The sequence below is a fragment of the Oncorhynchus gorbuscha genome, unplaced genomic scaffold (assembly GCF_021184085.1).
Source record: "Oncorhynchus gorbuscha isolate QuinsamMale2020 ecotype Even-year unplaced genomic scaffold, OgorEven_v1.0 Un_scaffold_81:::fragment_4:::debris, whole genome shotgun sequence".
NCBI lineage: Eukaryota > Metazoa > Chordata > Actinopteri > Salmoniformes > Salmonidae > Oncorhynchus > Oncorhynchus gorbuscha.
In genome coordinates, this window is record NW_025745597.1 from 6777 (window position 1) to 33953 (window position 27177).

Below are 27177 nucleotides of genomic sequence, written 5' to 3' on the forward strand. Positions count from 1 at the left end.
CAACACATTACACACAGGCTTAGATACTACACATTACACACAGGCTTAGATACTACACATTACACACAGGCTTCGATACTACACATTACTCACAGGCTTAGATACTACACATTACACACAGGCTTCGATACTACACATTACTCACAGGCTTAGATACAACACATTACACATGGGTGAACATAGTGTCTCTCTCACACACACACATACACACACACACACACACACACACACATATTTTATTAACCCTGTATGTTTTGTCAGACCTGTTCAGGCAGGTGTCTGGTCCAGGGGGTCTGACAGACCAGCGTTACCTCACTATGCTGCTCTATGAAGCAATCCAGATCCCGCGACAGCTGGGAGAGGTGGCCGCCTTCGGGGGGAGCAATGTGGAGCCCAGTGTACGCAGCTGCTTCCGTATGGTGAGATCACCCATACACACACACAGACACACACAGATGCGTGCAGGCTGCAAACACATACACGCACGCATGCAATTTCTCAAGCAAGAATTTTGCTAGGACTGTCTGGGAGTGGTCTGAGTGAGCTGGTTTTGGCAGAGAGGTTTTAAATTCTCTTTTTTATGGTGATGTCATCAGGCAGGCCAAAACTCCATCCCACCAAAACAGGCTGAAATATCAGGCAGTCTTTTCAAACAGATCTTAAAAAGGCATTGTCATTAACTTTCACAATTTCACAGTGTTTTGGGCTCCTGAGTGGCGCAGCGGTCTAAGACACTGTATCCCAGTGCTAGATGTGTCACTACAGACCCTGGTACGATTCCAGGCTGTATCACAACCGGTAGTGATTGGGAGTCCCTTTTGAGGGGTACATTTGGCCCAGCGTCGTCTGGGTGGGGTTTGGCCCCGGTAGGGTTTGGCCGCGGTTGGCCTTCATTGTAAATTAAAATTTATTCTTAACTGACTTTCCACAGTATATATGGAAATATATATAAAACACAGTCAAGTCTAGTTTTTGACGCCACTTGGCCTTTAAGCATCATAAATGTTGGGGTCATTGATCGTAGGTGTTACTGATAAAAATGGTTTATTCTGAGTGAAATCCTGTGTGAACCAATGTGGTCTGTGGAAAATGATTTACATTTTTTTTGTGAAACCAATCTGGTTTAACATACTGTTGCTGGAACAATATGGAATCTATGGGCATAACATAATTTCAAAGTGTTGCAGATGGAGACATGGAAGAACTGAGGGCATTGTCATTTCCACTCTCATACATGGGGGATCAGCTTTTTTGAAATCCCGCCTCATGGCATTTAGCTCAGTAGGGAAATGCATTTTTAAAGCAGTCCCTTTAATGGTAGAGTTGGGACGAGTGGGTAGTAGGTTTTTGGGCGGTGGCTTTTTAAAACCTTTATAAAAAATATAAAAAATCTTCACTTTTTTACAGCCGACCCGTAATGAAATGTCGCTCGATTCCCGTCCATGCTCCTGATATCAGCCACAGGGGATTAAAATCCTGTCTGTCAACTCAATTTGCTGTATGTCATGTCTTTTATGAGCAGATTTTATTATCAGTGGAGTTCCAATCAGAAGTGCCCAGATAAACAATTTATCACGTTGGCATGGCAGTGAAGTCAAAGTGAGGGGATGACACACGCTAGCACGTTCTGTGGGTGTACGGTGTAGGTTGTAGGGTGTAGCGTAGAGGTGTAGTGGAGTCATTCATGACAGAGGGGCAGATGGGTTTGGCTCTACATAGAGGATGGCAGGATCTGAGGGAGGGAGTTACACTATAGTAGACATTCTGTGCTGTGGCCCTCCGTGGTCTGTATGTATAGAGACCAGGCTGTTGCCATGGAGAGTGTACGTTGTGTGTGTTTTGGTTGTTGTTGCTTGGTGTAGTCAGTGGGTCCAGTTCTACTAGTTATTGATACTGTAGACAGTCAGTGGGTCCAGTTCTACTAGTTATTGATACTGTAGACAGACAGTGGGTCCAGTTCTACTAGTTATTGATACTGTAGACAGACAGTGGGTCCAGTTCTACTAGTTATTGATACTGTAGACAGACAGTGGGTCCAGTTCTACTAGTTATTGATACTGTAGACAGACAGTGGGTCCAGTTCTACTAGTTATTGATACTGTAGACAGACAGTGGGTCCAGTTCTACTAGTTATTGATACTGTAGACAGACAGTGGGTCCAGTTCTACTAGTTATTGATACTGTAGACAGTCAGTGGGTCCAGTTCTACTAGTTATTGATACTGTAGACAGACAGTGGGTCCAGTTCTACTAGTTATTGATACTGTAGACAGTCAGTGGGTCCAGTTCTACTAGTTATTGATACTGTAGACAGTCAGTGGGTCCAGTTCTACTAGTTATTGATACTGTAGACAGTCAGTGGGTCCAGTTCTACTGGTTATTGATACTGTAGACAGACAGTGGGTCCAGTTCTACTAGTTATTGATACTGTAGACAGTCAGTGGGTCCAGTTCTACTAGTTATTGATACTGTAGACAGACAGTGGGTCCAGTTCTACTAGTTATTGATACTGTAGACAGACAGTGGGTCCAGTTCTACTAGTTATTGATACTGTAGACAGTCAGTGGGTCCAGTTCTACTAGTTATTGATACTGTAGACAGACAGTGGGTCCAGTTCTACTAGTTATTGATACTGTAGACAGACAGTGGGTCCAGTTCTACTAGTTATTGATACTGTAGACAGACAGTGGGTCCAGTTCTACTAGTTATTGATACTGTAGACAGACAGTGGGTCCAGTTCTACTAGTTATTGATACTGTAGACAGACAGTGGGTCCAGTTCTACTAGTTATTGATACTGTAGACAGACAGTGGGTCCAGTTCTACTAGTTATTGATACTGCAGACAGACAGTGGGTCCAGTTCTACTAGTTATTGATACTGCAGACAGTCAGTGGGTCCAGTTCTACTAGTTATTGATACTGTAGACAGACAGTGGGTCCAGTTCTACTAGTTATTGATACTGTAGACAGACAGTGGGTCCAGTTCTACTAGTTATTGATACTGTAGACAGTCAGTGGGTCCAGTTCTACTAGTTATTGATACTGTAGACAGACAGTGGGTCCAGTTCTACTAGCTAGGATAGTCTCATGGAGAGGAGAGTTGAGGAGAGGGGAGAGGGTAGAGGAGAGGGGAGAGGGTAGAGGAGAGGGTAGAGGGTAGAGGGTAGAGGGTAGAGGAGAGGGGAGAGGGTAGAGGAGAGGGGAGAGGGGAGAGGGTAGAGGAGAGGGGAGAGGGGAGAGGGGAGAGGGTAGAGGGTAGAGGAGAGGAGAGGGTAGAGGAGAGGGTAGAGGAGAGGGTAGAGGAGAGGGTAGAGGAGAGGGTAGAGGAGAGGGTAGAGGAGAGGGTAGAGGAGAGGAGAGCAGGGCAGAGAAAAGAGCAGAGAGCCGAGGAGCCTTGTTCCCCTAGAGACCTCACTCCATAACACGTACACACACATATGTTAATTACCCTGCTTTGGCATAGTCAAGACGAGGCTCCAGGGAAATCAACCTTTTAATGCATCTCTGATGCACACTTAATGAGAATTTAGCACATTATGGATTTTCTGCGCTTGGCGAGGCTGTCCTTTATTCACCTGACTTCCTGTTATCCCATTTATCTGCTGTCTCTCTAACACAGGAATTGCTTTGGAGCGTTAGAACATTAACAGGTACTCACGGCCCTCACGCAAGTCACCCCTCTCTCTGGCCGCTATCAACCTCCTGTTTATGTATTTGTGCTTTTAACAGAGTTCTTCCAGGGGAACTGTAATGGAATATGTAAATTACCTAGTAATACGTGCCCTATGGAACTGCAGGTAGTTTGATGAAGTGGTACTGTTTGGTAAATTGTTCTGCATAACTGTAATGGATAGTAGCATTTTACAGACAATCAAGCAGGAGACCAGTACAAGATACTCAGGTAAAATGTTTCCTATGTTCTTCCTCCCGTAGGCCCCAGGGAAGCCAGCCATCGAGGTATCTCATTTCCTGGAGTGGATGAGCCTGGAGCCCCAGTCTGTAGTGTGGCTGGCTGTTCTACAGCGTGTGGCAGTGGCCGAGTCCGCCAAGCACCAGGCCAAGTGTTACATCTGTAAACAGTGCCCCATCAAGGGATTCAGGCAGGTCTATTGTACCTCTATCAGAGACGAGGAAAGGTGGATGTGTGACACACACACATACACACACAGGATAGAGCAATTCATGTTGCTTCTCTAATATTACTGACTGTGATATGATCGTCCATTCTACCGATCCGTCCTGACAGGTACCGCAGTCTGAAACAATTCAACGTGGACATCTGCCAGATGTGCTTCCTCACGGGACGCACCACCAAGGGAAAGAAGCAGCTCCAATATCCCATCATGGAGTACTACACCCCAGTAAGAAAGAGTACTGCACCCCAGTAAGAAAGAGTACTGCACCCCAGTAAGAAAGAGTACTGCACCCCAGTAAGAAAGAGTACTGCACCCCAGTAAGAAAGAGTACTGCACCCCAGTAAGAAAGAGTACTGCACCCCAGTAAGAAAGAGTACTGCACCCCAGTAAGAAAGAGTACTGCACCCCAGTAAGAAAGAGTACTGCACCCCAGTAAGAAAGAGTACTGCACCCCAGTAAGAAAGAGTACTGCACCCCAGTAAGAAAGAGTACTGCACCCCAGTAAGAAAGAGTACTGCACCCCAGTAAGAAAGAGTACTGCACCCCAGTAAGAAAGAGTACTGCACCCCAGTAAGAAAGAGTACTGCACCCCAGTAAGAAAGAGTACTGCACCCCAGTAAGGAAGAGTACTGCACCCCAGTAAGGAAGAGTACTACACCCCAGTAAGAATGAGTACTACACCCAGGCTGCCACCTGCATGTCACCCTATTAAAGGTCAAAAGTAGTGCACTATGTAGGGAATAGGGTGCCATTTCAGACACAGCCCGCACCATAACCTACACTTTTCTCTTAAAGAGGCAATCTGCAGTTTAAACAATAACAAAGCGGCCACCCCTCCACTGTTTCGGTCGACAGCTGAGGGTTGTGGCTGGAGATATGTAACTACTCTCAAATGCATAGACAGAGCTATGGATGCAAGAACTGACCGTCCGTGATATCAAAATGATAGTTTTAAAACGACACACTGGTTTCCTTACCCTGTAAGTATTCAAGTCATGGGACCAATATTAGCATTTTTCACACATGTCCAAATCATACGAAAGTATCTCAAATTGCTTGTGAACCTCAACAAAGTCACTTATAGATGTTGTGAACATGATGCGTGAAAAATGTTTGTATCGGTCCCATGTCTTGAATGGGATTTGTGCCACAAATGCTAGTACATTAGCATGTGGAAACAGTCCCAAGGGGACTGAAACAATCATTGATTGCTGTTATACCTTGACTGCTTACAGGGTGAAGAAACCCATATGTCATTTAGTCATTTGGGTGGACTATCTCTTTAACCACGTTTTGAGGCTATACATCGTTGGCATACAATGACATTGTTTACGAACAGTGAAGTAAGACATGTTTATAATGTGGGTTGTGATAGGGTTAATTTAACAGTCCAAAAATGGCTGTATCATTTGTAGATTGCCCCTTTAAGAGAGTACACAAAGAGGAGGCCACACTAGCACACTACTTCAGCTCCAGTCAATGGAGGCTGGGAGATATGGCAGAGAGACATCCAAATCATTCCTCCCAGGGCAGTATGTCAACCAGGGGAAGGTTGAAGTGGAGCTGAGCTGGAGCTTTTCACCTGAGTTTTGACTCCTATACTGCTGGGTTGTATGATGGAGTGGATGTGGGTAGTCAGGTCCGAGGGAGACAGAGTACTGCATTAGCCGCAGGGCACCTATCACAAAGTTTAGTTCAACACAAGGTGCGTGTGAGTGCGGGGGTGCGCGTGTGTGTCTGTGTGTGCATGCGTGTGTGTGTCTGGGTGCATGTGTGCGCAAGTGTGTGTGTGCATCCCTGCATGCACGCGTATGTGTATGCATGTGCAGTATGGAGAATTCTAAAGTGGTTCACTTTGTCTTCCTGTCCTCCCACTGCCCCTAACCTCCCCACCCCCCCTCCTCCACCCCCTCATCACACTCTGCTCTATCCCCCCATCTACCTCTCCTCTCCTCTATCCCCCCATCCTCCTCTCCTCTCCCCATCCCCATCCCCTTCTCCTCCATTCCCCCTCATCACCCTGTCCTCTCCTCCATCCCCCTCTACTCTCCTCTCCTTCATCCCCCTCTCCTCTCCTCCACCCCCTCATCGCCTTCTCCTCTCCTCCATCCCCCTCATCCCCCTCTCCTCTCCTCCACCCCCTCACCCCCTCTCCTCCATCCCCCTCTCCTCTTCTCTTCTCTCCTCTCCTCCATCCCCCCCTCATCCCCCTCTCCTCTCCTCCACCCCCTCACCCCCTCTCCTCTCCTCCATCCCCCTCTCCTCTTCTCTTCTCTCCTCTCCTCCATCCCCCTCTCCTCCACCCACCCTCATCCCCTCTCCTCCACCCCACCCCTCATCCCCCTCTCCTCTTCTCCACCCCCACGCCTCATCCCCTTCTCCTGTCCTCCATCCCGGTCCCTTCATGTAAACCATGTGTCAGACCACCTCAGGAGAGAAGATGCGGGACTTTGCCAAGACGCTGAAGAACAAGTTCCGATCGAAGCAGTACTTCAGTAAGCACCCTCAGCGGGGCTACCTGCCTGTCCAGTCGGTGCTGGAGGCCGAGAGCTCTGACACGTGAGTCATACCCCTATAGACACAGACTGCTAGATAGACTGGCACCGAGAAGACAGGAAAATAGCTTGTAAAAATGGCCATTGACTTTATTTGTTGAGAGGGAGATTGCTTGTGTATGAAGTGTTATATTAAAAGAAAGGACAACCATCTCTGCAGCACTCCACCAATCAGGCCTTTATGGTAGAGTTCCCAGACAGAAGATTGAACTCTTTGGCCTGAATTCCAAGTGTCACGTCTGGAGGAAACCTGGCACCATCCCTATAGTGAAGCATGGTGGTGGCAGCATCATGCTGTGGGGAAGTTTTTCAGAGGCAGGGACTTGGAGACTAGTCAAGATTAATGGAACGATGAACGGAGAAAAGTACAGAGGGGTCCTTGATGAAAACCTGATCCAGAGCACTCAGGACCTTCCAACAGGACCAAGGTTCTCCATCCAACAGGACAACGACCCTAAACACACAGCCAAGACAACGCAGGAGTGGCTTCAGGACAATTCTCTGAATGTCCTTGAGTGGAGAATGTGTCTATGTGTGCATGTGTGTGTATGTGGACTTGAACCCGATCGAACATCTCTGGAGACACCTGAAAATAGCTGTGCAGCGACGCTCCCCATCTAACCTGACACAGCTTGAGGTGATCTGCAGAGAAGAATGGGAGAAACTCCCCAAACACAGGAGTACCAAGCTTGTACCATCATACCCAACAAGACGCAACTGCCAAAGATACTTCAACAAAGTACTGATTAAAGGGTCTGAATACTTATGTAAATGTGAGATTTCTGTTTTTTTTTTATACATTTGCAGAAAAGAAAAAAAAACTGTTTTTGCTTTGTAATTATTGGGGATTGTGTGTAGATTGATGAAGAAAAAAAACAATATTATCAATTTTAGATGATTTGGTATTTGGTGTTTTTTTGTTGGTATTAGGGTACATATTAGCTGTTGTAAAAGCAGCAGCTAGTCAGCCTGGGGTCCACACAGAACATGAAACATAATACAGAACATCATTAGACAAGAACAGCTCAAGGACAGAACTACATGTATTTACATGTATTTTTAAAGGCACACACATCCTACATATCAATGCATACACACAAACTGTCTACGTCAAATAGGGGAGAGGCGTTGTGCTGCAAGGTGTTGCTTTATCTGGTTTTTGAAACCAGGTTTGCTGTTTATTTGAGAAATATGAGATGGAAGAATAAGGCTGTAACCTGACAAAATGTGGGAAAAAGTCAAGGGATCTGAATACTTTCTGAATGCACTGTACATGGGTCCACACCTTTCAGAGTTAAATTAACAGTTTGCTTAGTGTAAAGACTTATTTGCATATTTCCCAGTGTGCCTTGTCTTTCGAGTGAATTGTAAAGTTACCACCTATGACTGCATTTGTTAGTGACGAAGACATGGTTGCATTAATTCATTTTCAGTCATGTGGTCTTCACCAAGTGCGATCTAAGCAAATATGTTATCATTCAATTAGATTAAATAATTCAATTCTTTAAGACAATACAATACAGATTTCATAAGACCTTCTTTTGAAGGCTGAGTAATTTTACCTCAATACATTGGTTTGAAACTCCTGGTTTAAAGGCTACATCTGGCTTGCAAGTCACACACACACACACCAACACACACACTAGGGAGTACCAGTAATATAGGTATTAATGATGTTTTTCTGTGTTTGACCAGGCCGTGCTCCTCTCCCAAGCTACCCCATGCAGACACACACAGCAGAATCGAGCACTTTGCTAGCAGGTAGGCTGTTATACACACACACACACACACACACACACACACACACACACACACACACACACACACACACACACACACACACACACACACACACACAAAAATAATGACCCCCCCCGTCTTTCCTTACCTAACTCTGCTTACTCCAGATCTTCCCTCCTTCCTTTCTCCTGGCACTCCCCAGTTCTCTCTCCACAAGTTGATTGAGATATCCATCTTGGTCTGACCTTCGACCTGAGTGGAGACTGTTGTGCCTTGCGGGTATCCTCTCTCTCCCTTTCCTTCTTTCTTTGTTTCTTTCTTTCTCTCACTCTAGCTCTCGCTCATTCACTCACACACACTGAAAAGGGCATGAGCGCTGTGCGTTTGGTCTGGGGTGAGCAGGGGTCTCCTGGTTGTGGATGCCCGGCGGGCATGGTAGGGCAGTGTGGCACTCCGCTGGGTCCCTTGGTCACCTGGAGGATGCGAAGGCGGATCAGCAGTCTGTCTGCCAGGGTTACAGAGAGGGCACAGCCAGGGCATGGAAGAGGGGTCCCTCACCCACGGGAAGTCATGCCCACAGCAGAGCAGGACATAGATCACTGCAGAAAGAGAGAGAGCGAGAGAGCGACAGGACACAGATCACCTTCTTGTGTGTGTGTTGTATGTGAGAGTGCTCCTTACCTGAGGCAGCATTGCTCCACACCAAATCAAATCAAAAGCAAATCAAATCAAATGTTTTTGTCACATACACATGGTTAGCAGATGTTAATGCGAGTGTAGGGAAATGCTTGTGCTTCTAGTTCTGACAATGCAGTAATAACCAACGAGTAATCTAACTAACAATTCCAAAACTACTACAGTATACACACAAGTGTAAAGGGATAAAGAATATGTACATATAGATATATGAATGAGTGATGGTACAGAGCGGCATAGGCAAGATGCAGTAGATGGTATCGAGTGCAGTATATACATATGAGATGAGTATGTGAACAAAATGGCATAGTTTAAAGTGGCTAGTGATACATGTACTACATAACGATGCAGTAGATGGTATCGAGTACAGTATATACATATGAGATGAATAATGTAGGGTATGTAAACATTATATTAAGTAGCATTGTTTAAATTGGCTAGTGATATATTTTCCATCAATTCCCATTATTAAAGTGGCTGAAGTTGAGTCAGTGTGTTGGCAGCAGCCACTCAATATTAGTGGTGGCTGTTAACAGTCTGATGGCCTTGTTGTCACTATTCAAGACAGAGGAGACACACACCAACAGAGGCAGGATCATTTCTATTCTCTCTCTCCAAAGTTGTTCCCTTTCAGTCTTTTTCACTGTTTAGTTAAGTCATTGTTGTCACTCTTTTCTCTCCCACTCGTTCAAATGCATTATTTCCATTGACTTGTATTAATTGCTTCTGTTCCAAAGTCCCCTCACGTTTATTAGTCTCCTCCTGCCAATTAGAATCGTTTAGTTGGCACAACTCCTTGGCTCAAGCTGAAGACCCACAAAACTTCCCTGATAGATAAACAGAAATTGAGAAATGGGCAGGGAACAGTGCAATTTGCTTAAGTGAGATATGCTTATGAGTCTTAATTTGTTGGCTTGCAGATTTGCCAGAGAAGTCTCAGTGTTCCTGAAGTTGCTGTTGTGACGTTGTATATTTGTAGCTTTATGCTGGCTTTACAGTTTCTATCTCCTTTTATATACTTTGGATGTAGTGTGCCATCTTACAGTTCTGAAACATCTTGAGCTCTTCACAAGTATATCAACCATAGAGGACTCTGAACTGGATTCTGAAAGCCTAACAGAGGACAGTTTAACTTCAACTATATTCCAACATGATCTGAGAGCTCGCTAAATGAGATAAAGCTGATTATTTTAATAATGTACATTGCACAGATGCCATTCAATCTGTACTTTGCTTCATGCAAAATTGACTCCAGTATACACACTCTCTTGCTCACTTGCTCTCTCTCTCTCTCTTTCTCTCTCTCTCGCTTCCTCTCGCTCTCTCTCTCTCTCTCTCTCGCTTCCTCTCGCTCTCTCTCCCTCTTGAAAAATACATCAAATGAGAGACTATATATATTTGTTCACATAGTACTGCAAATGCCTGGCTGTCAGAACCATGCCATGCAACTACGTACATTAAAAGGTCCCTGAGGCTGACATCACAGCAGAAGAACAGAGTGTCTGTCTCTACTCAGTCATATGAGGGGGTGTACATGTTAATCCTGTGTAAGAATATGATGTCCCAGAGGAGGATTGTGGGTATTTGATGTTTTGGGTTGGATCCAGATTTGCTGGTGCGTCACACACCAAGGTGCTAGTGGAGAGCTCTCCTTTTGTCATTAGTACAGACTCGGGAGGGAGGGAGGGAGGGAGGGAGGGAGGGAGGGAGGGGGAGGAGGGAGGGAGGGAGGGAGGGAGGGAGGGAGAAAGCTCAAGGTGCTATCTATAACCTAAAAGGGTTATTCTGCTGTCCTCATAACATAACCCTTTGAAGATCCCTTTTTGGTTCCAGGAAGAACCCTTTTAGGTTCCATGTAGAACCCTTTCCAAAGAGGGCTCTACATGGAACCCAAAAGGGTTATATCTGGAACAAAAAAGGGTTGTACTTAGAACCAAAAATGGTTATACCTGGAACCAAAAAGGGTTGTACCTGGAACCAAAAAGGGTTGTGCCTGGAACCAAAAAGGGTTGTACCTGGAACCAAAAAGGGTTGTGCCTGGAACCAAAAAGGGTTGTGCCTGGAACCAAAAAGGGTTATACCTGGAACCAAAAAGGGTTATACCTGGAACCAAAAAGGGTTATACCTGGAACCAAAAAGGGTTGTACCTGGAACCAAAAAGGGTTGTACCTAGAACCAAAAAGGGTTGTACCTGGAACCAAAAAGGGTTGTACCTGGAACCAAAAAGGGTTGTACCTGGAACCAAAAAGGGTTGTACCTGGAACCAAAAAGGGTTGTACCTGGAACCAAAAAGGGTTGTACCTGGAACCAAAAAGGGTTGTACCTGGAACCAAAAAGGGTTGTACCTGGAACCAAAAAGGGTTGTAGCTGGAACCAAAAGTAACCTTTTTTCTAAGAGTGTGGGACTCATAGGAATTAACTAACAACTTCCCACATCATCAATACTGTCCTGAGGACAGGGGCCAAGTCTACAGCTCTCACATAGAATACTGGGGTGAGGCTCCCTCTCCTCTCTCCTCGCCTTCCGGTCCTGTAACAACCATTTGATTAATGGCCTAACTGATTGAATTAAGGGCACAGATCTGGCCACAGTGAGAGTGGTTAAATGACTGTCTGTTAGCCATAGGGCCAAGGTCTGGCCACGGTCAGAGTGGATGGATAAAGGGCCAGGTCTGGCCACGGTCAGAGTGGATGGATAAAGGGCCAAGGTCTGGCCACGGTCAGAGTGGATGGATAAAGGGCCAGGTCTGGCCACGGTCAGAGTGGATGGATAAAGGGCCAGGTCTGGCCACGGTCAGAGTGGATAGATAAAGGGCCAGGTCTGGCCATGGTCAGAGTGGATGGATAAAGGGCCAGGTCTGGCGATGGTCAGAGTGGATGGATAAAGGGCCAGGTCTGACCACGGTCAGAGTGGATGGATAAAGGGCCAGGTCTGACCACGGTCAGAGTGGATGGATAAAGGGCCAGGTCTGGCCACGGTCAGAGTGGATGGATAAAGGGCCAGGTCTGGCCATGGTCAGAGTGGATGGATAAAGGGCCAGGTCTGGCCACGGTCAGAGTGGATGGATAAAGGGCCAGGTCTGGCCACGGTCAGAGTGGATGGATAAAGGGCCAGGTCTGGTCACAGTGAGAGTGGATGGATAAAGGGCCAGGTCTGGCCACGGTCAGAGAGGATGGATAAAGGGCCAGGTCTGGCCACGGTCAGAGAGGATGGATGAAGGGCCAGGTCTGGCCACGGTCAGAGAGGATGGATGAAGGGCCAGGTCTGGCCACGGTCAGAGTGGATGGATAAAGGGCCAGGTCTGGTCACAGTGAGAGTGGATGGATAATGGGCCAGGTCTGGCCATGGTCAGAAGTGGATGGATAAAGGGCCAGGTCTGGCCACGGTTAGAGTGGATGGATAAGGGGCCAGGTCTAGTCACAGTGGGAGTGGATGGATAATGGGCCAGGTCTGGCCATGGTCAGAAGTGGATGGATAAAGAGCCAGGTCTGGCCACGGTCAGTGTGGATGGATAAAGGGCCAGGTCTGGCCACGGTTAGAGTGGATGGATAAGGGGCCAGGTCTAGTCACAGTTAGAGTGGATGGATAATGGGCCAGGTCGGGCCCTGTACTCTCTATGGGCCTTGGTGGGAGGGGCCATGATGATGAGAGTGGGTGGCCTGTACTCTCTATGGGCCTTGGTGGGAGGGGTCATAATGATGAGAGTGGATGGTCTGTACTCTCTATGGGCCTTGGTGGGAGGGGCCATAATGATGTCATATGGATCTCTCTTCATCACTCCATCCTCATCCCTCTTTTCTCTCCCTCCATCCATCAATCCATATGTTTTTTTTTTGGTTGTGTGTGTGTGTGTGTGTGTGTGTGTGTGTGTGTGTGTGTGTGTGTGTGTGTGTGTGTGTGTGTGTGTGTGTGTGTGTGTGTGTGTGTGTGTGTGTGTGTGTGTGTGTGTGTGTGTGTGTGTGTGTGTGTGTGTGTGTGTGTGTTGTGGGGGGCCTGGAGCTTGAGTAGCATGAGACACATTTCATTAGTGATAACAGTCTGTAGCAGTGTGGTAGCTGTCCATGGTGCTTATCTGCCAAACTTCTCAAGTACACTGTAAGGCAGAAGAAAGAGACCTACAGTGGGGTAGCTGTCCATGGTGCTTATCTGCCAAACTTCTCAACTACACTGTAAGGCAGAAGAAAGAGAACTACAGTGGGGTAGCTGTCCATGGTGCTTATCTGCCAAACTTCTAAAGTACACTGTAAGGCAGTAGAAAGAGAAGTGCAGTGGGGTAGCTGTCCATGGTGCTTATCTGCCAAACTTCTCAAGTACACTGTAAGGCAGTAGAAAGAGAAGTGCAGTGGGGTAGCTGTCCATGGTGCTTATCTGCCAAACTTCTCAACTACACTGTAAGGCAGTAGAAAGAGAAGTGTAGTGGGGTAGCTGTCCATGGTGCTTATCTGCCAAACTTCTCAACTACACTGTAAGGCTGTAGAAACAGAAGTGCAGTGGGGTAGCTGTCCATGGCACTGAAAAACAACAGTCACTGCTGCAGGGCTGAAAACCTAGACTCGCTGTCCTTGGTCCTTAAACACTGCAATACAGTACTGTACTGAATAGCTCTTCTTGGAATGAAACCCCCTCTTCTTTCTAAAATAAATTAAATCTGTCAACCTGTTGCTCTTGACCTCTTTTTACTAGAGTATGCCAGGAGCATACCACCCTGCATACCACTGCTGGCTTGCTTCTGAAGCTAAGCAGGGTTGGTTCTGGTCAGTTCCTGGATGGGAGACCAGATGCTGCTGGAAGTCATGTTGGAGTAGGAGGCACTCTTTCCTCTGGTCTAAAGAAATATCCCAATGCCCCAGGGCATTGCCCTGTGTAGGGTGCCGTCTTTCGGATGGGACGTTAAACGGATGTCCTGACTCTCGGAGGTCATTAAAGATCCCATGGCAGAGAGTAGGGGTGTTAACCCCGGTGTCCTGGCTAAATTCTCAATCTGGCCCTCAAACCATCACAGTCACCTAATAATCCCCAGTTTACAATTGGCTCATTCATCCCCCTCCTCTCCCGTGTAACTATTCCCCAGGTCGTTGCTGCAAATGAGAACGTGTTCTCAGTCAACTTACCTTGTAAAACAACAGATAAATAAATAAGAGTACCTACCTATTTTCTCTCTCTCTCTCTCTGTGTGTTTTCCTGTTGTCCAGATTGGCGGAAATGGAGAACCAGAATTGTTCCTTCTTCACAGATAGCCTGTCGCCTGATGAGAGTCTGTGAGTACACTCCCACTTCCCCCACACACTGAACCCTTTCATTTCAGCCAAGTGTTTATGTGTACCCTGAGTGTGCACACACACATTCAGGGAAGGCTGGTCAGTCACATAAAATAATCACCAAGTTTATGAAAGGACCCATGGCTGAGGCCGTGCACACACTCTCCCTTCATCATAAAAGACCAAATACAAAGGGCTGCTGCACGGGAGAGAGGGAGGCCCATTGAAATACTACAGAACATGATGTTAAGAGCCAGAGGCTGGCTGAGCGAAAAGGAGGGGAGAGGGGGAGTAGCTTTGATGTGAATGGTGGAGTCAATAAGGTGAGCCCATCACTAAGGAATCATATAAACTGACTGGACACAGGTGTTGGCCCTGATCAAAGGCTTTGGCTGAGACAGAGAGTGTTTTGGGGGTGAGGCGTGTGTGTGTGTGCATGCGTGGGTGTTTTCATTATGAGCACTGCTATAACAAAATGAATTTTTACCACCAAGGTGTAGTGGCCTCCATCAAAGGGTTTACTGTGTGTGTTTTTAGTGTCGAGAGAAAGAGAGCGAGGGTGTGTTTGTGTTTATGTGCGTTGTGTGTGCATAGGTCCATGTCAGTGTGTGTATTCATATCTGTGTATATGTGTGGGTGCATTCATGTCTGTGTGCGTTCATGTCTGTGTATGTGTGACTGTATGTGCACGTGTGTATTTGCGAGATAGGGAGGGCATTGGCATGGTGTGTGAAGCTGCCTATTTGATGTGTCAACATGGCTGTTTGTATAGTTGTTCAGTGTGCTGTTTGTCTGCAAGCTATTTGCTCTGTGTGTCTGGTTTATCACTGTGACACTGTGGCTATGTTTGTTCCAAGTGTTTCTGTACTTTGTTCTTGTCAGTAGGGCTACTACTCTGTCTCCTGTCTTCTGTCTCTGTGTTCTGTCTCTACTGCTGCTCTTTGTGTGTGCTGAGTCCCCTCGTTCTCATGTCACTCTGTTAGCTTGCTGCCCAGTGCTGCAGTATGTCTGGCTATGCTCTGGCGTCATTAGTGTCCTTTATTTCTGCATGGCTGTCTGTCATGTCTGTCTATGCGGCCACTTGTTCTCAGAATTGAAGACTGTCTGTGTTTGAGCGTTTATCCTGCCTATGCTGCTGTTGCTGTCTGTGTGTCATTCCGTGTCAGTACTGCTCCACCATACCAATGTGTCTGTTGCTTCTGCTGTGCTGTGGCTGTACACTGTCCTGTGCTGTGGCTGTACACTGTCCTGTGCTGCACTGTCGTGTTTGTGGCTGTACACTGTCCTGTGCTGTGGCTGTACACTGTCCTGTCCTGTGCTGTGGCTGTACACTGTCCTGTGCTGTGGCTGTACACTGTCCTGTGCTGTGGCTGTACACTGTCCTGTGCTGTGGCTGTACACTGTCCTGTGCTGCACTGTCGTGTTTGTGGCTGTACACTGTCCTGTGCTGTGGCTGTACACTGTCCTGTCCTGTGCTGTGGCTGTACACTGTCCTGTGCTGTGGCTGTACACTGTCCTGTGCTGTGGCTGTACACTGTCCTGTGCTGCACTGTCGTGTTTGTGGCTGTACACTGTCCTGTGCTGTGGCTGTACACTGTCCTGTGCTGTGGCTGTACACTGTCCTGTGCTGTGGCTGTACACTGTCCTGTGCTGTGGCTGTACACTGTCCTGTGCTGTGGCTGTACACTGTCCTGTGCTGCACTGTCGTGTTTGTGGCTGTACACTGTCCTGTGCTGTGGCTGTACACTGTCCTGTCCTGTGCTGTGGCTGTACACTGTCCTGTGCTGTGGCTGTACACTGTCCTGTGCTGTGGCTGTACACTGTCCTGTGCTGTGGCTGTACACTGTCCTGTGCTGTGGCTGTACACTGTCCTGTGCTGTGGCTGTACACTGTCCTGTGCTGTGGCTGTACACTGTCCTGTGCTGTGGCTGTACACTGTCCTGTGCTGCACTGTCGTGTTTGTGGCTGTACACTGTCCTATCCTGTGCTGTGGCTGTACACTGTCCTGTCCTGTGCTGTGGCTGTACACTGTCCTGTGCTGCACTGTTGTGTTTGTGGCTGTACACTGTCCTGTGCTGCCCTGTCGTGTTTGTGGCTGTACACTGTCCTGTGGCTGTACACTGTCCTGTCCTGTGCTGTGGCTATTTGCTGTGCTGTGCTGCTGGTGGCAGGGTTGTGGCTCAGTGTGCTGAGTGTCTCCTGTGCTGTGTCATGTGGGGGACTCAGGGATGAAGATCAGTACCTCCTGCGTCACTCCAGCCCCGGTACCCTGGACCAGGACTCCCCCAGCGGACAGCAGATGCTGCTGGCCCACCTGGACTGTCAGGACAAGGACGAGCTGCAGAGAACGCTGGCCCGCCTGGAGAACGAGAACCGGTGAGAAAATAGAGCCCTTTTGGTTTTAGAAATCTTTTACCCCAGAACCTTTAGAACTATTGGTCTTATAACCTTTAAGGTATAGAACCTTTTTGTGTTAACTTTTAGAACATAGAACCCGTTGGTCTTGGAACCATTAAGGTGTAGAACTGTTTTGTCTTAGAACCTGTAGGACTTCCAAACTTTAGCTCTTACAACCCTACAGGGTCACTACCATGGCCATCCTAATCAATTAGCCATGCTTCTGACACCCAATGTGAGAACTACACCATCGTTAGGGTGATTGTATAGTGAACAGAGTATACTACTACTGTTTGATGCATGAGTGTGATGGGAAAGAAATGGCTTTGGAACACATCAATTGGATCCTCGTGTCCAAATAGGATTCTGTGTTACTTCAGTACCCTTAAGACCTTGAAGTAAAAGTTGAAATGAGAGAGAATAATGCTTTTCCCAATACACTTCATTTGATACCAGAGGCAACTTGAAAAGGTATGATTCATCGGATTGATTCTATTTTGTCTTTTCTACGTGCCCCTGACCTTCGGGCCACACACACACACACACACACACACACACACACACACACACACACACACACACACACACACACACACACACACACACACACACACATTTGTTTGCTCTCCGTTTGTCATCGATGAATAATAGGTTAATAAGGTAGATTAGTAACATATATACACACAGCTGGTGTCTGAAACTTTAACCTAGTTTGGTATTATTTCTGTATTATTATGATGAGGCATATCCTGTGTGCTCCTCAGTTAGCACTGCAGCTGTCTTCCTTTATTCTGATTGGCTTATAGGACCCCATGTGATATGTCAGAATCTGGGCCTGACGACCAAAATCAGACTCATTGTGGAAGTCATGAGTGTGTAGCTCATGAATATGTGGTAGAATTAGTACCGTCATCCCATGCCTCAACTTTCTTTCCTCTGTGAACATTGTCAGGAAAAGAAGAATAAAAAAGATTCCCGCGCACAATTTCAGTGCTCAGAAAAGTGATCTTTATTGTCTGTGCGAAATGTGTCGCGAACCGACTCGTAGCTCGCAACAGAAAGGGAAGCAACGTGGAGATCAAGGAATAACACAAATATATTTATTAACTAAAGTAAACAAGTAACAATGGTGTGTGTAGTTAGTAGTGTAAGTGAGTGGTTGCGTTCACAGATGTGATAATGCAAACAAACAAAACAGCCACACAAAAGTGTGTCTGCGTGGAGAGAGTCTCCCCAATGAATGGGGGAATTTATCCCCAGGACACACCCGGGCCCAGGTGTGTCCCATTTTGCTGACGACCCTCCCGTGCCGCCCACCGACATCCTAGTAAGGAGAACAAGAGCAAAGAGAAAGAATTCGGCAGACAGAGTGGAAGGGTCGTCACAAATGTTCCAGAGACATAGGCATTCTGTTTCCGTACAGACAGAAAGGAATTATGAGCTGTGGTAAACGATGCACAGGATTCGTCTTGATGTAAAACACAAGTTAATCCTGATCAACAGTTCAACTGGATTACGTTTCTGTTTTCATACAGTGTATATGTTCAGAGCGATAATTCTGCCTGACTATGTCACTAGTCAGTTCGCATGATCAGCACACAGACAGTGAACATTCGATATAAAACCCACCTGGCTAAACACCTAGGTGTGATTTTAGACTCCGAAATGGGACCAAATCAGTTTTCTTATCAGAATTGTGTATGCGACCAATAATCTTAGATTTGATCATCTACCTAATATTGCCAAAGTGCGTCAGTTTCTCTGCCAGGCCAACACTGAGAGACTAATGCATGTTTTTATTACTTCCAGGCTTGGTTACTGCGATGGTCTCATGTCTGGTCTTACCAAGAAAAACATTAGCCAACAGCCTATTAATTGAGAACGCAGCAGCACCTGTGCTAACTAAGACTGCACACATAACACCTATTTTAAAGTCCCTTCATTGTTTGCCTGTTAGATTTACAGTTGATTTTAAAATTGCTTTATATATTTTTAAAGCACTATGTGGTCTTTTGCACCTGAACACACGTATCATATGCATTTAGGATATGTGCCCGGTCGGTCCCGTAGATCCTCTGACACTGGTGTTTGAGATGCTCTAAAACATTTTGTGACGATGCCTTTTGTCAGCCCTGAGTTAGTTTTGGTTGGTGGGACCCTCAGTCATTTAGCAGACATACAGGAGCAAATAGGGTTAAGAGCCTTGCTCAAGATTGTTCACTTAGGGGGCTCAGGGATTTCAACCAGCAACCTTTCGGTTACTAGCCCAACAGTCTTAAGCGCTAGACTACCTGCCACCCATTGTAATTATTCGCCTACCTCCTCATGCCTTTTGCACACAACGTATATAGACTCTTTCTTTTATTTTTTTCTACTGTGTTATTGACTTGTTTATTGTTTACTCCCTGTGTAACTCTTGTGTTGTTGTCTGTTCACACTGCTATGCTTTATCTTGGCCAGGTCGCAGTTGTAAATGAGAACTTGTTCTCAACTAGCCTACCTGGTTAAATAAAGGTGAAATCAAAATAAAAAAAGTACTCTGGTCGAAAGTAGTGTACTTAATAGTTTGTCACCTCGCTGCAAAATGTTTTAATGGCCTCCTCTTGACAGTGGAAAGAAAATGCTTTGTTTTAAAGTTCATTTCCTGCAATTCTACACATTTTGCCATGGGGCTACCCAGCCAAACTGAGAAATGGGGGGAGAAGGGGCTTGGTCAAAGATGTGACCAAGAATCTGATGGTCACTCTGACAGAGCTCCAGAGTTCCTCTGTGGAGATGGAAACCTTTCAGAAGGACAACCAGCTCTGCAGCACTCCACCAATCAGGCCTTTATGGTAGAGTGGCCAGACGGAAGCCACTCCTCAGTAAAAGGCACATGACAGCCCACTTGAAGTTTGCCAAAAAGGCATTTAAAGGACTCTCAGACATGAGAGACAACATTCTCTGGTCTGATGAAACCAAGATTGAATTCTTTGGCCTGAATGCCAAGCGTCTTTCGTTTTCATCTGGAGGAAACCTGGTGGTGGCAGCATCCTGCTGTTTTGGCAGCATCGTGCTGTTTTTCAGCGGCAGGAACTGAGAGAAGTTAGGATTGAGGGAAAGATGAACAGAGCAAAGTACAGAGAGATCCTTGATGAAAACCTGCTCCAGAGCGCTCAGGACCTCAGACTGGGACGAAGGTTCACCTTCCAACAGGACAACCCTAAGCACACAGCCAAGACAACGCAGGAGTGGCTTCGGGACAAGTCTCTGAGTCCTTGAGTTGCCCAGCCAGAGTCAAGACTTGAACCCGATACCTGTGCAGGGACACTCCCCATCCAACCTGACAGAGATTTAGAGGATCTGCGGAGAAGAATGGGAGAAACTCTCCAAATACAGGTGTGCCAAGCTTGTAGTGCCATACCAAAGAAGACTCGAGGCTGTAATCGCTGCCAAAGGTGCTTCAACAAAGTACTGAATACTCATGTAAATGTGATATTTCTGTTTTTTTTTTCATTTATACATTTACACGCATTGCTAAAAACCTGTCTTTGCTTTGCCATTATGGGGTATTGTGTGTAGATTGATGAGAAAAAAATGTACTTACTCAATTTTTGAATAAGGCTGTAACGTAACAAAATGTGAAAAAAGTCAAGGGGTCTGAATACTTTCCGAATGCATTGCATGCCAGGAACCGGCCCTGCCTTTAGTCACTGTGATGCTGGACTTTGTAACAGCCTGCCAGAGGATCTGAGGGCCTCCAGAAATGGTAGACAATTTGAAGAAAATGGTGAAGACATACTTTTTTAGCTGCACTTTTACCTACGGTGCTTTAGGTTGTCTTAGCCATAGTGCCATCTTCATTTATTTATAGGTCTTTCGCTGTATTCTCATGTCCACTGTTATTTTACTGTTTTACTGTCTAAAAAAATATTCTTGTCTATCTTAAATATATATTTGTATAGAAAACGTTTTGTGTTATCTTTCGTTCCTTTTATAATTATATTTGTAAACCACTTTGAAATGAATGATCTTTTAGAAATGTGCTATACAGTGGAAATAAAGTCATTGAGTTATAGGCACTACGGCGCTCACACCATTTACTATCATAGCCTATTGTGGACAGTTTTGTGTGTCAGTGAAAACTCCCAGCTCTTTAAAATGTCTGCTGATGTCTCTGTCCTCTCTCCTATTCCCCAGGGTGCTGCAGGGGGAGTGGCGGCGGCTGAAGTGGAGGCATGAGGAGGCGGCGGCGGCGCCCCAGCTGACGGAGGGAGGTGAGGGTGTTCCGGGATCTCCCACGGAGGGCCAGCAGGACGAGGAGCTCCTGGCCGAGGCAAGGGTCCTCCGGCAGCACAAGACTCGCCTGGAGACACGCATGCAGATCCTGGAGGACCACAACAAACAGCTGGAGTCCCAGCTGCACAGGCTACGAGAGTTACTGCTGCAGGTAGGGAAGGAGGAAGGGGAAAGGAAAGTGGAAAGAAAGAGAAGGGATAGAAAGGAAGAAAAAATATGGCTTGGAAAAGAGGCGAGGGGGGTGAGGTAGAGAACAACTATAAAGGCTTAAAACTGCAGGTACAGAGACAGAAAGGGAGGGGAGCTGATGAGAGACTGAGGGAAATACCTACGGTAAGGAGAGAAAGAAAGAGGGGGATAGACTCAAGAGGGATTAAGAAGCAGGGCGATAAAAGGAAGCAAAAAAGGGTAACAAAGAGTGGCTGAACTGAGAGAAAATAGGACACTGCTGTAGGAGAATATGAATGTGTGAATGGGGAATAAAGAGAATGGCTGAACTGAGAGAAAATAGGACACTGCTGTAGGAGAATATGAATGTGTGAATGGGGAATAAAGAGAATGGCTGAACTGAGAGAAAATAGGACACTGCTGTAGGAGAATATGAATGTGTGAATGGGGAACAAAGAGAATGGCTGAACTGAGAGAAAATAGGACACAGCTGTAGGAGAATATGAATGTGTGAATGGGGAATAAAGAGAATGGCTGAACTGAGAGAAAATAGGACACTGCTGTAGGAGAATATGAATGTGTGAATGGGGAATAGAGAGAGGGGGAGGAAGGAATGGAAAGATCATGTGTACTGCTGCAGTAGAGGGAGAGTGAGAAAGAGAGACAGAAAGGCATTTCCTCAGGTGAAAAGACTTGGAAATTGGGGATAGAGAGAGGAGATTGAAAGATAGACTGGAGAGATGGTTCATTTAGTGGAAAGAGGGGAATGGGGTTGGGAACAGCGGGACTGAGTACCAAGAATTCTAAAGCTGTAGGTTTGAACTTTCTCAACACTTCCATGAACCTCTCATATCATATGATGCATTACATTTTACATTTACATTTAAGTCATTTAGCAGACGCTCTTATCCAGAGCGACTTACAAATTGGTGCATTCACCTTATGACATCCAGTGGAACAACCACTTTACAATAGTGCATCTAAATATTTTAAGGGGGGTGAGAAGGATTACTTTATCCTATCCTAGGTATTCCTTAAAGAGGTGGGGTTTCAGGTGTCTCCGGAAGGTGGTGATTGACTCCGCTGTCCTGGCGTCGTGAGGGAGTTTGTTCCACCATTGGGGAGCCAGAGCAGCGAACAGTTTTGACTGAGCTGAGCGGGAACTGTACTTCCTCATTGGTAGGGAGGCGAGCAGGCCAGAGGTGGATGAACGCAGTGCCCTTATTATGATGCCTTTCAATCCCATCTTAAGAAATGTTCATGCACGTAGATTCTTGATTTCCTTCAGTCTATTGTTCCAATATGAAGTGGTGGAGTGGGTGTGGGCAAGTCAACTGTCAGTGTCAACCGTTGTGTTTTCATCTCCTTAGAAAGTCGATTTTCCTTTGTTCGTTGTACAACTAGGTCTGAATCCCCAGCCAACGCAGCCTTCAGTTTCCCTGGAACACTTTGACTTATTTAGTGCGTCTACATGTTTACTGTGTCCTTCAACCCCAACCAACACATTCCAATAACGTTTGTGCTTTTCCCAAGTAGCTGTCGATGGGAATTTTGTGGTGATTGATGACACTATTTACTTTCCACCAGCCCAAAGACGATTCGGAGGCCAACGGGTCGGAACCTTCGTCCTTGTCATCTCCGGTGTCAGGGGGAGGCCGTCAGGGGGACGGACCCAGTAGAGAGACCACAGACACAGAGGCAGCAGGTGAGCTACTAAGGCAAATGTTCCCTAATATTAGGTCCGGTCTAGTCTGGGTACCAGTCTTTTTAGCTAACATTCAACTCCGTTTCCATTCTTGTCATTTGCCAAATGAACAGAGACCGTAATCAGGCTAGGTCCCACTGGTGGTGTTGCAAGTTCCAAGCGATTCCTGCTGGATTATTGACTTTAAAATATGTATTTGTTCGTTTAGTGGGCCATAACAACATTGGAATGAGATGATCGAGTGTTGTTGTCACTCATCTCTCTCCGTGTGATGCTGTGTGTGACAGGAGATGGAGATGAGGATCATGACACAGTGCAGCAACTGCAGGAGGTCATAGAGCAGCTGAGAAACGTCTTCCCTTCAGAACCTGGTGAGTCTCTGACCCTACAGACCTGAGACAGACACGCCACAGATACAACCATTTACTTGTGCACATCAAGGTAGTGAGTCTTCTTCCAGCAGATAGAAGAAGCAGGGTATGTACAGTTTCCTAGCCTGATCAAAAACCCATATTAGCCTGCTGAAGACCCACATTGAGTACTGGCCATTCTGCTTGTTTTTCTAAAAATTCATTTTGACCCTTAATTGCCACTTTTCCCCCTCTCTCCTCTTCCAGGAACCACGTCACTCATCTAACCCAGGGCGAGGCTTGGAGTGCAGAGTGATGCCTGGTGGGATGCCTGATGGCCCGTGCCCCATATAGCTGCCATCAGAGGGGCAGAGTGTGCACCAGGTCCTTGACCCATACAGCAGCTTACCCAGAGCTGACCCCTCTCCCGCCCTCTGGACCTCTGTGCACTAACCACCCCTGTGGGAGCCAAAGGCTAACAGCTAATGCTAACGTCCAGGCCGGGCCAAGCACTATGCTAACAAGCTATGGCTAATGTTATGCTATGGCTAAGCGGTGCAGCCAGACACTGTGTTAACCAGCTAAGAAGGCTAAGGAAGCTAACGGCTAACGTTAGTAGCCCAGCCAGGCAGAAACAGTTTTAGCTAGCTAATCCACTACTGGCTAACGCTAGCATCCCAGCCATGACACTGTGCTAACCAGCGTCCGTGTAGTCGTCCGAATGTGTGACGCTTTATATCCATACAGCACAAGGACCTTCCACAAAAAGGACTTTTACACAATGCAAAAATGCGTGAGGATTTCCATCATGTTTGTTCTATCCAGTAACTGCGTGCGTTTGTGTTTTTCCTGTTTTCTAATGCGTTTCAAATGTCTTTCTTTTTTTTACGAGGCGTTCATGCGCACCACCGTTGACTCGATTTGGGCCAGGCTGGCTGCGTTTCATGCGGCTGTGATCAGGCGGCTGGGGCAGGCGTACCCAGAGCAAAGCAGAGCAGATTGCCGGGGAGCCAGCGGGACCCACAACAAGCTTATTGACTCTGTGGGACTGACACATCATCAGTAAAACCCTATGATTTATTTAAGACAGCCAAAGTGCCCGCCAGCGCACGCAGCGCTGCCTCTGTGCACACAGCTCCTCTAATCTTCCCAAACGGGGATGCCTGTCGTCTCTCTCGCATGGCTGCCCGCTCTCTCTGTCACAGTGAGTGCACACATCACACACGCGCAGACACACGTTGTTTCAGATGAACTCTCGTGCTGTATTAACGCACGTGCTCATACTCGGATTCATATGGACGTTCATATCGCACACAGTAGGAATACACACCTATAAACACGTAGAGACGCACATACGCTTACACTCACAGCCGCAAACTTTTGTGAAAATAAATCGGTGACGAAAGAAGGGCTGTGATTTTGCGTCTCTGTTCAGGAGGAGAGTCTTGAGACAACGCTGATATGTGTTTAGCTGAGAAAGAGTCTAGCTTTAAACGCCGGGCCCTCCTCTGGCTCCTGCATGGTGACCCCAGTGCCCCATGTTGCTTAAACCTTTCAGGGGTACACAAATGCCTAGGATAGTAGGCTCTCGAGCATGGCGGGGGGGGGGGGGGGGGCTACCATCACACCAGGATCATGTGACACTCCAGACAGAGCACACTCTATTTGCCTTAAACCCAGACAGAGCCCAGCATGGACCAATACATGTTTTATGTTGCTGCCTCAAATATTATTAAATGGAGATCTTTCTCTCTCTCTCTCTCTCTCTCTCTCTCTCTCTCTCTCTCTCTCTCTCTTCTTTTCTCTTTTTATGCTTGTGACTCATCCATTTCTGTATCAGATGTTAAAGTACTGGCTTACATATGCCTTTTTTGCCATTCAGTGTTTTCACAATCAGGGCAGGAAATTGCATCAGTTGGGTGTAGTGGGTGGATGTGAATGTCATTCAATGTCAGATGCTAGTTCTGTTTAGGGGTCTGGGTTCTGTGGCATTTTGCATTAGAGGCATCAGAGAGCCTTTAGGGAAGACAGTGGGAATTGACAGCGCTAGAGCGGCCTAGCACCTGAGAGACTAATTAAAAGGCTGGGGTCAAATAGGGCTTTGGAGGGAGGGAGGATGGTGGGAATGTGATAGCGAAGACTCGGAGTAGGAGAGATCTGAGAGACCAAAGGAAAGGGGAAGGAAATAGTCTGTTTAGTGCTCCTGGGCTGAGTGGAGAGGAGCCATCCACTCTGATGTGCTTGCCACAGCAAATCTCCAAGAGACGGACCCAGACAGTAGGCGAGCGGTTTGCTAGGGAAAACAAGAGGACAGATGCTCTGTTTTTTGACGAGGTACCACTTGCATAAAGTCCTTTACAACCACAGTCGCAGGGAGCCATGATGTGAATAGTTTTGTATTCATTCTGACCTTATTGCCAAGAACAGATTTCAGTTTGAATCCCATCCCAGTATTCGTTAGACTTTATCCCCTCCAGGCGCCAGCGTTCACATTTGACATCGTCGAGCTCCGTCGTGGCTGTCTGTTTGTTTTGCTGCTGTTGCTAGGGAACTGTACACTGTACAGGTTGAGAGTCGGCAAGGTGGGGCGCCGTTCATAATGGAAATGATAATAACCATATGGGGAAGAGAGGGCGCACCGATTCCATACCTGAACCGCCTTGTCCCCCCGATCACTCCTTTAACCACCCCCGCTGAACAATGCCTGCCACTGTTCAGTGTTTAACTGGCATAGAAAGTCATTATCATTGACATCTGTTCTACCTTTGCCAAGGGCACCGGCATCCTTCTTTACAGGATCCAGGAACAAAGAATTGCTCAAGTCAAAAAAAAAACACACAACGCAAATAATGTTTACTCTTTGGAAACCTCTTTTTAATGTGTTTTTGTTTTTTTGTAAACACACGTCTCATTACACATTGATGAGCCCCCTGAACATAGGTTTGGCTCTGAATATGCGAAGCTGTGAATGCATCACAACTCGCTCTCTGTGTGTGCAATTATGAACTACAGCGATTAGGCCTAGAAACCATATGTCATGTAGACCTATGTTCCTTCAGAAACTGTTCACCCTTGCCCTTTTCCACATTTTGTTGAGTTACAGCCTGAATTTAAAATCGATTACATTTAGATGTTGTGTCACTGGCCTATACGCACAATACCCCATAATGTCAAAGTGGAATTATTTTGGGGGAAATGTTTACTCCACAATACTAACCTAAATGACAGGAAGCCTTTACAGAATAGAAAATATTCCAAAACACGCGTCCTGTTTGTAATAAGGCAATAAAGTCAAACTGCATAAAAGGTGGTAAAGAAATCAACTGTATGTCCTGAATACAAAGTGTTATGTTTGGGGCAAATCCAACACAACACATCACTGACTCCCACTCTTCATATTTTCAAGCATGGTGGTGGCTGCATCATGTTATTGGAATGCTTGTCAATGGCAAGGACTCAGGGACCTTTTTGTTATTAGAAAAAGAAACGGAATAGAGCTATGTTCAGGCAAAATCCTATCCAGGTGTGCAAGGCTCTTAGAGACTTACCCCGAAAGACTGTAATCGCTGCCAAAGGCAATTCTAACATTTGACTCAAGCGGTGTGAATACTTAAATGAGATATTTTTGTATTTCACTTTCAATACGTTTGCTAAAATTTCTAAATAGATTTAGTTCACTTTGTCATTGAGGTATTGTGAGTAGATGGGTCAGGGGGGAAAGTGTGTATTTCTTATACAGGCTGTAACAACAAAATGTGGAATAAGTCAAGGGGCATGAATACTTTCTGAAGGCTCTGTAAATGTTTTGTGTGTTTTGGACAATACTGGAGGTAGGAGAGAGTAGGTGGCATGAATGATTACACCACTGTAGCGGGTAGTTTGGCAGACTGATAT

At 46.4% G+C, this 27177-nt stretch overlaps 1 protein-coding gene across 1 annotated transcript; it reads left to right on the forward strand.

Annotated features, from left to right (window-relative positions):
• Nucleotides 1–265: 265 nt before the first annotated feature.
• Nucleotides 266–24880, forward strand: LOC124019360 (dystrophin-related protein 2-like). Its single transcript, XM_046334677.1, has 11 exons — nt 266–419; nt 3933–4099; nt 4246–4360; nt 6558–6694; nt 8386–8451; nt 14320–14385; nt 16645–16761; nt 20962–21211; nt 22816–22933; nt 23221–23304; nt 23551–24880. Exons 1-11 carry the CDS (start codon nt 318–320, stop codon nt 23568–23570), a joined length of 1242 nt encoding a protein of 413 aa, XP_046190633.1. The 5' UTR covers nt 266–317; the 3' UTR covers nt 23571–24880.
• Nucleotides 24881–27177: the final 2297 nt, after the last annotated feature.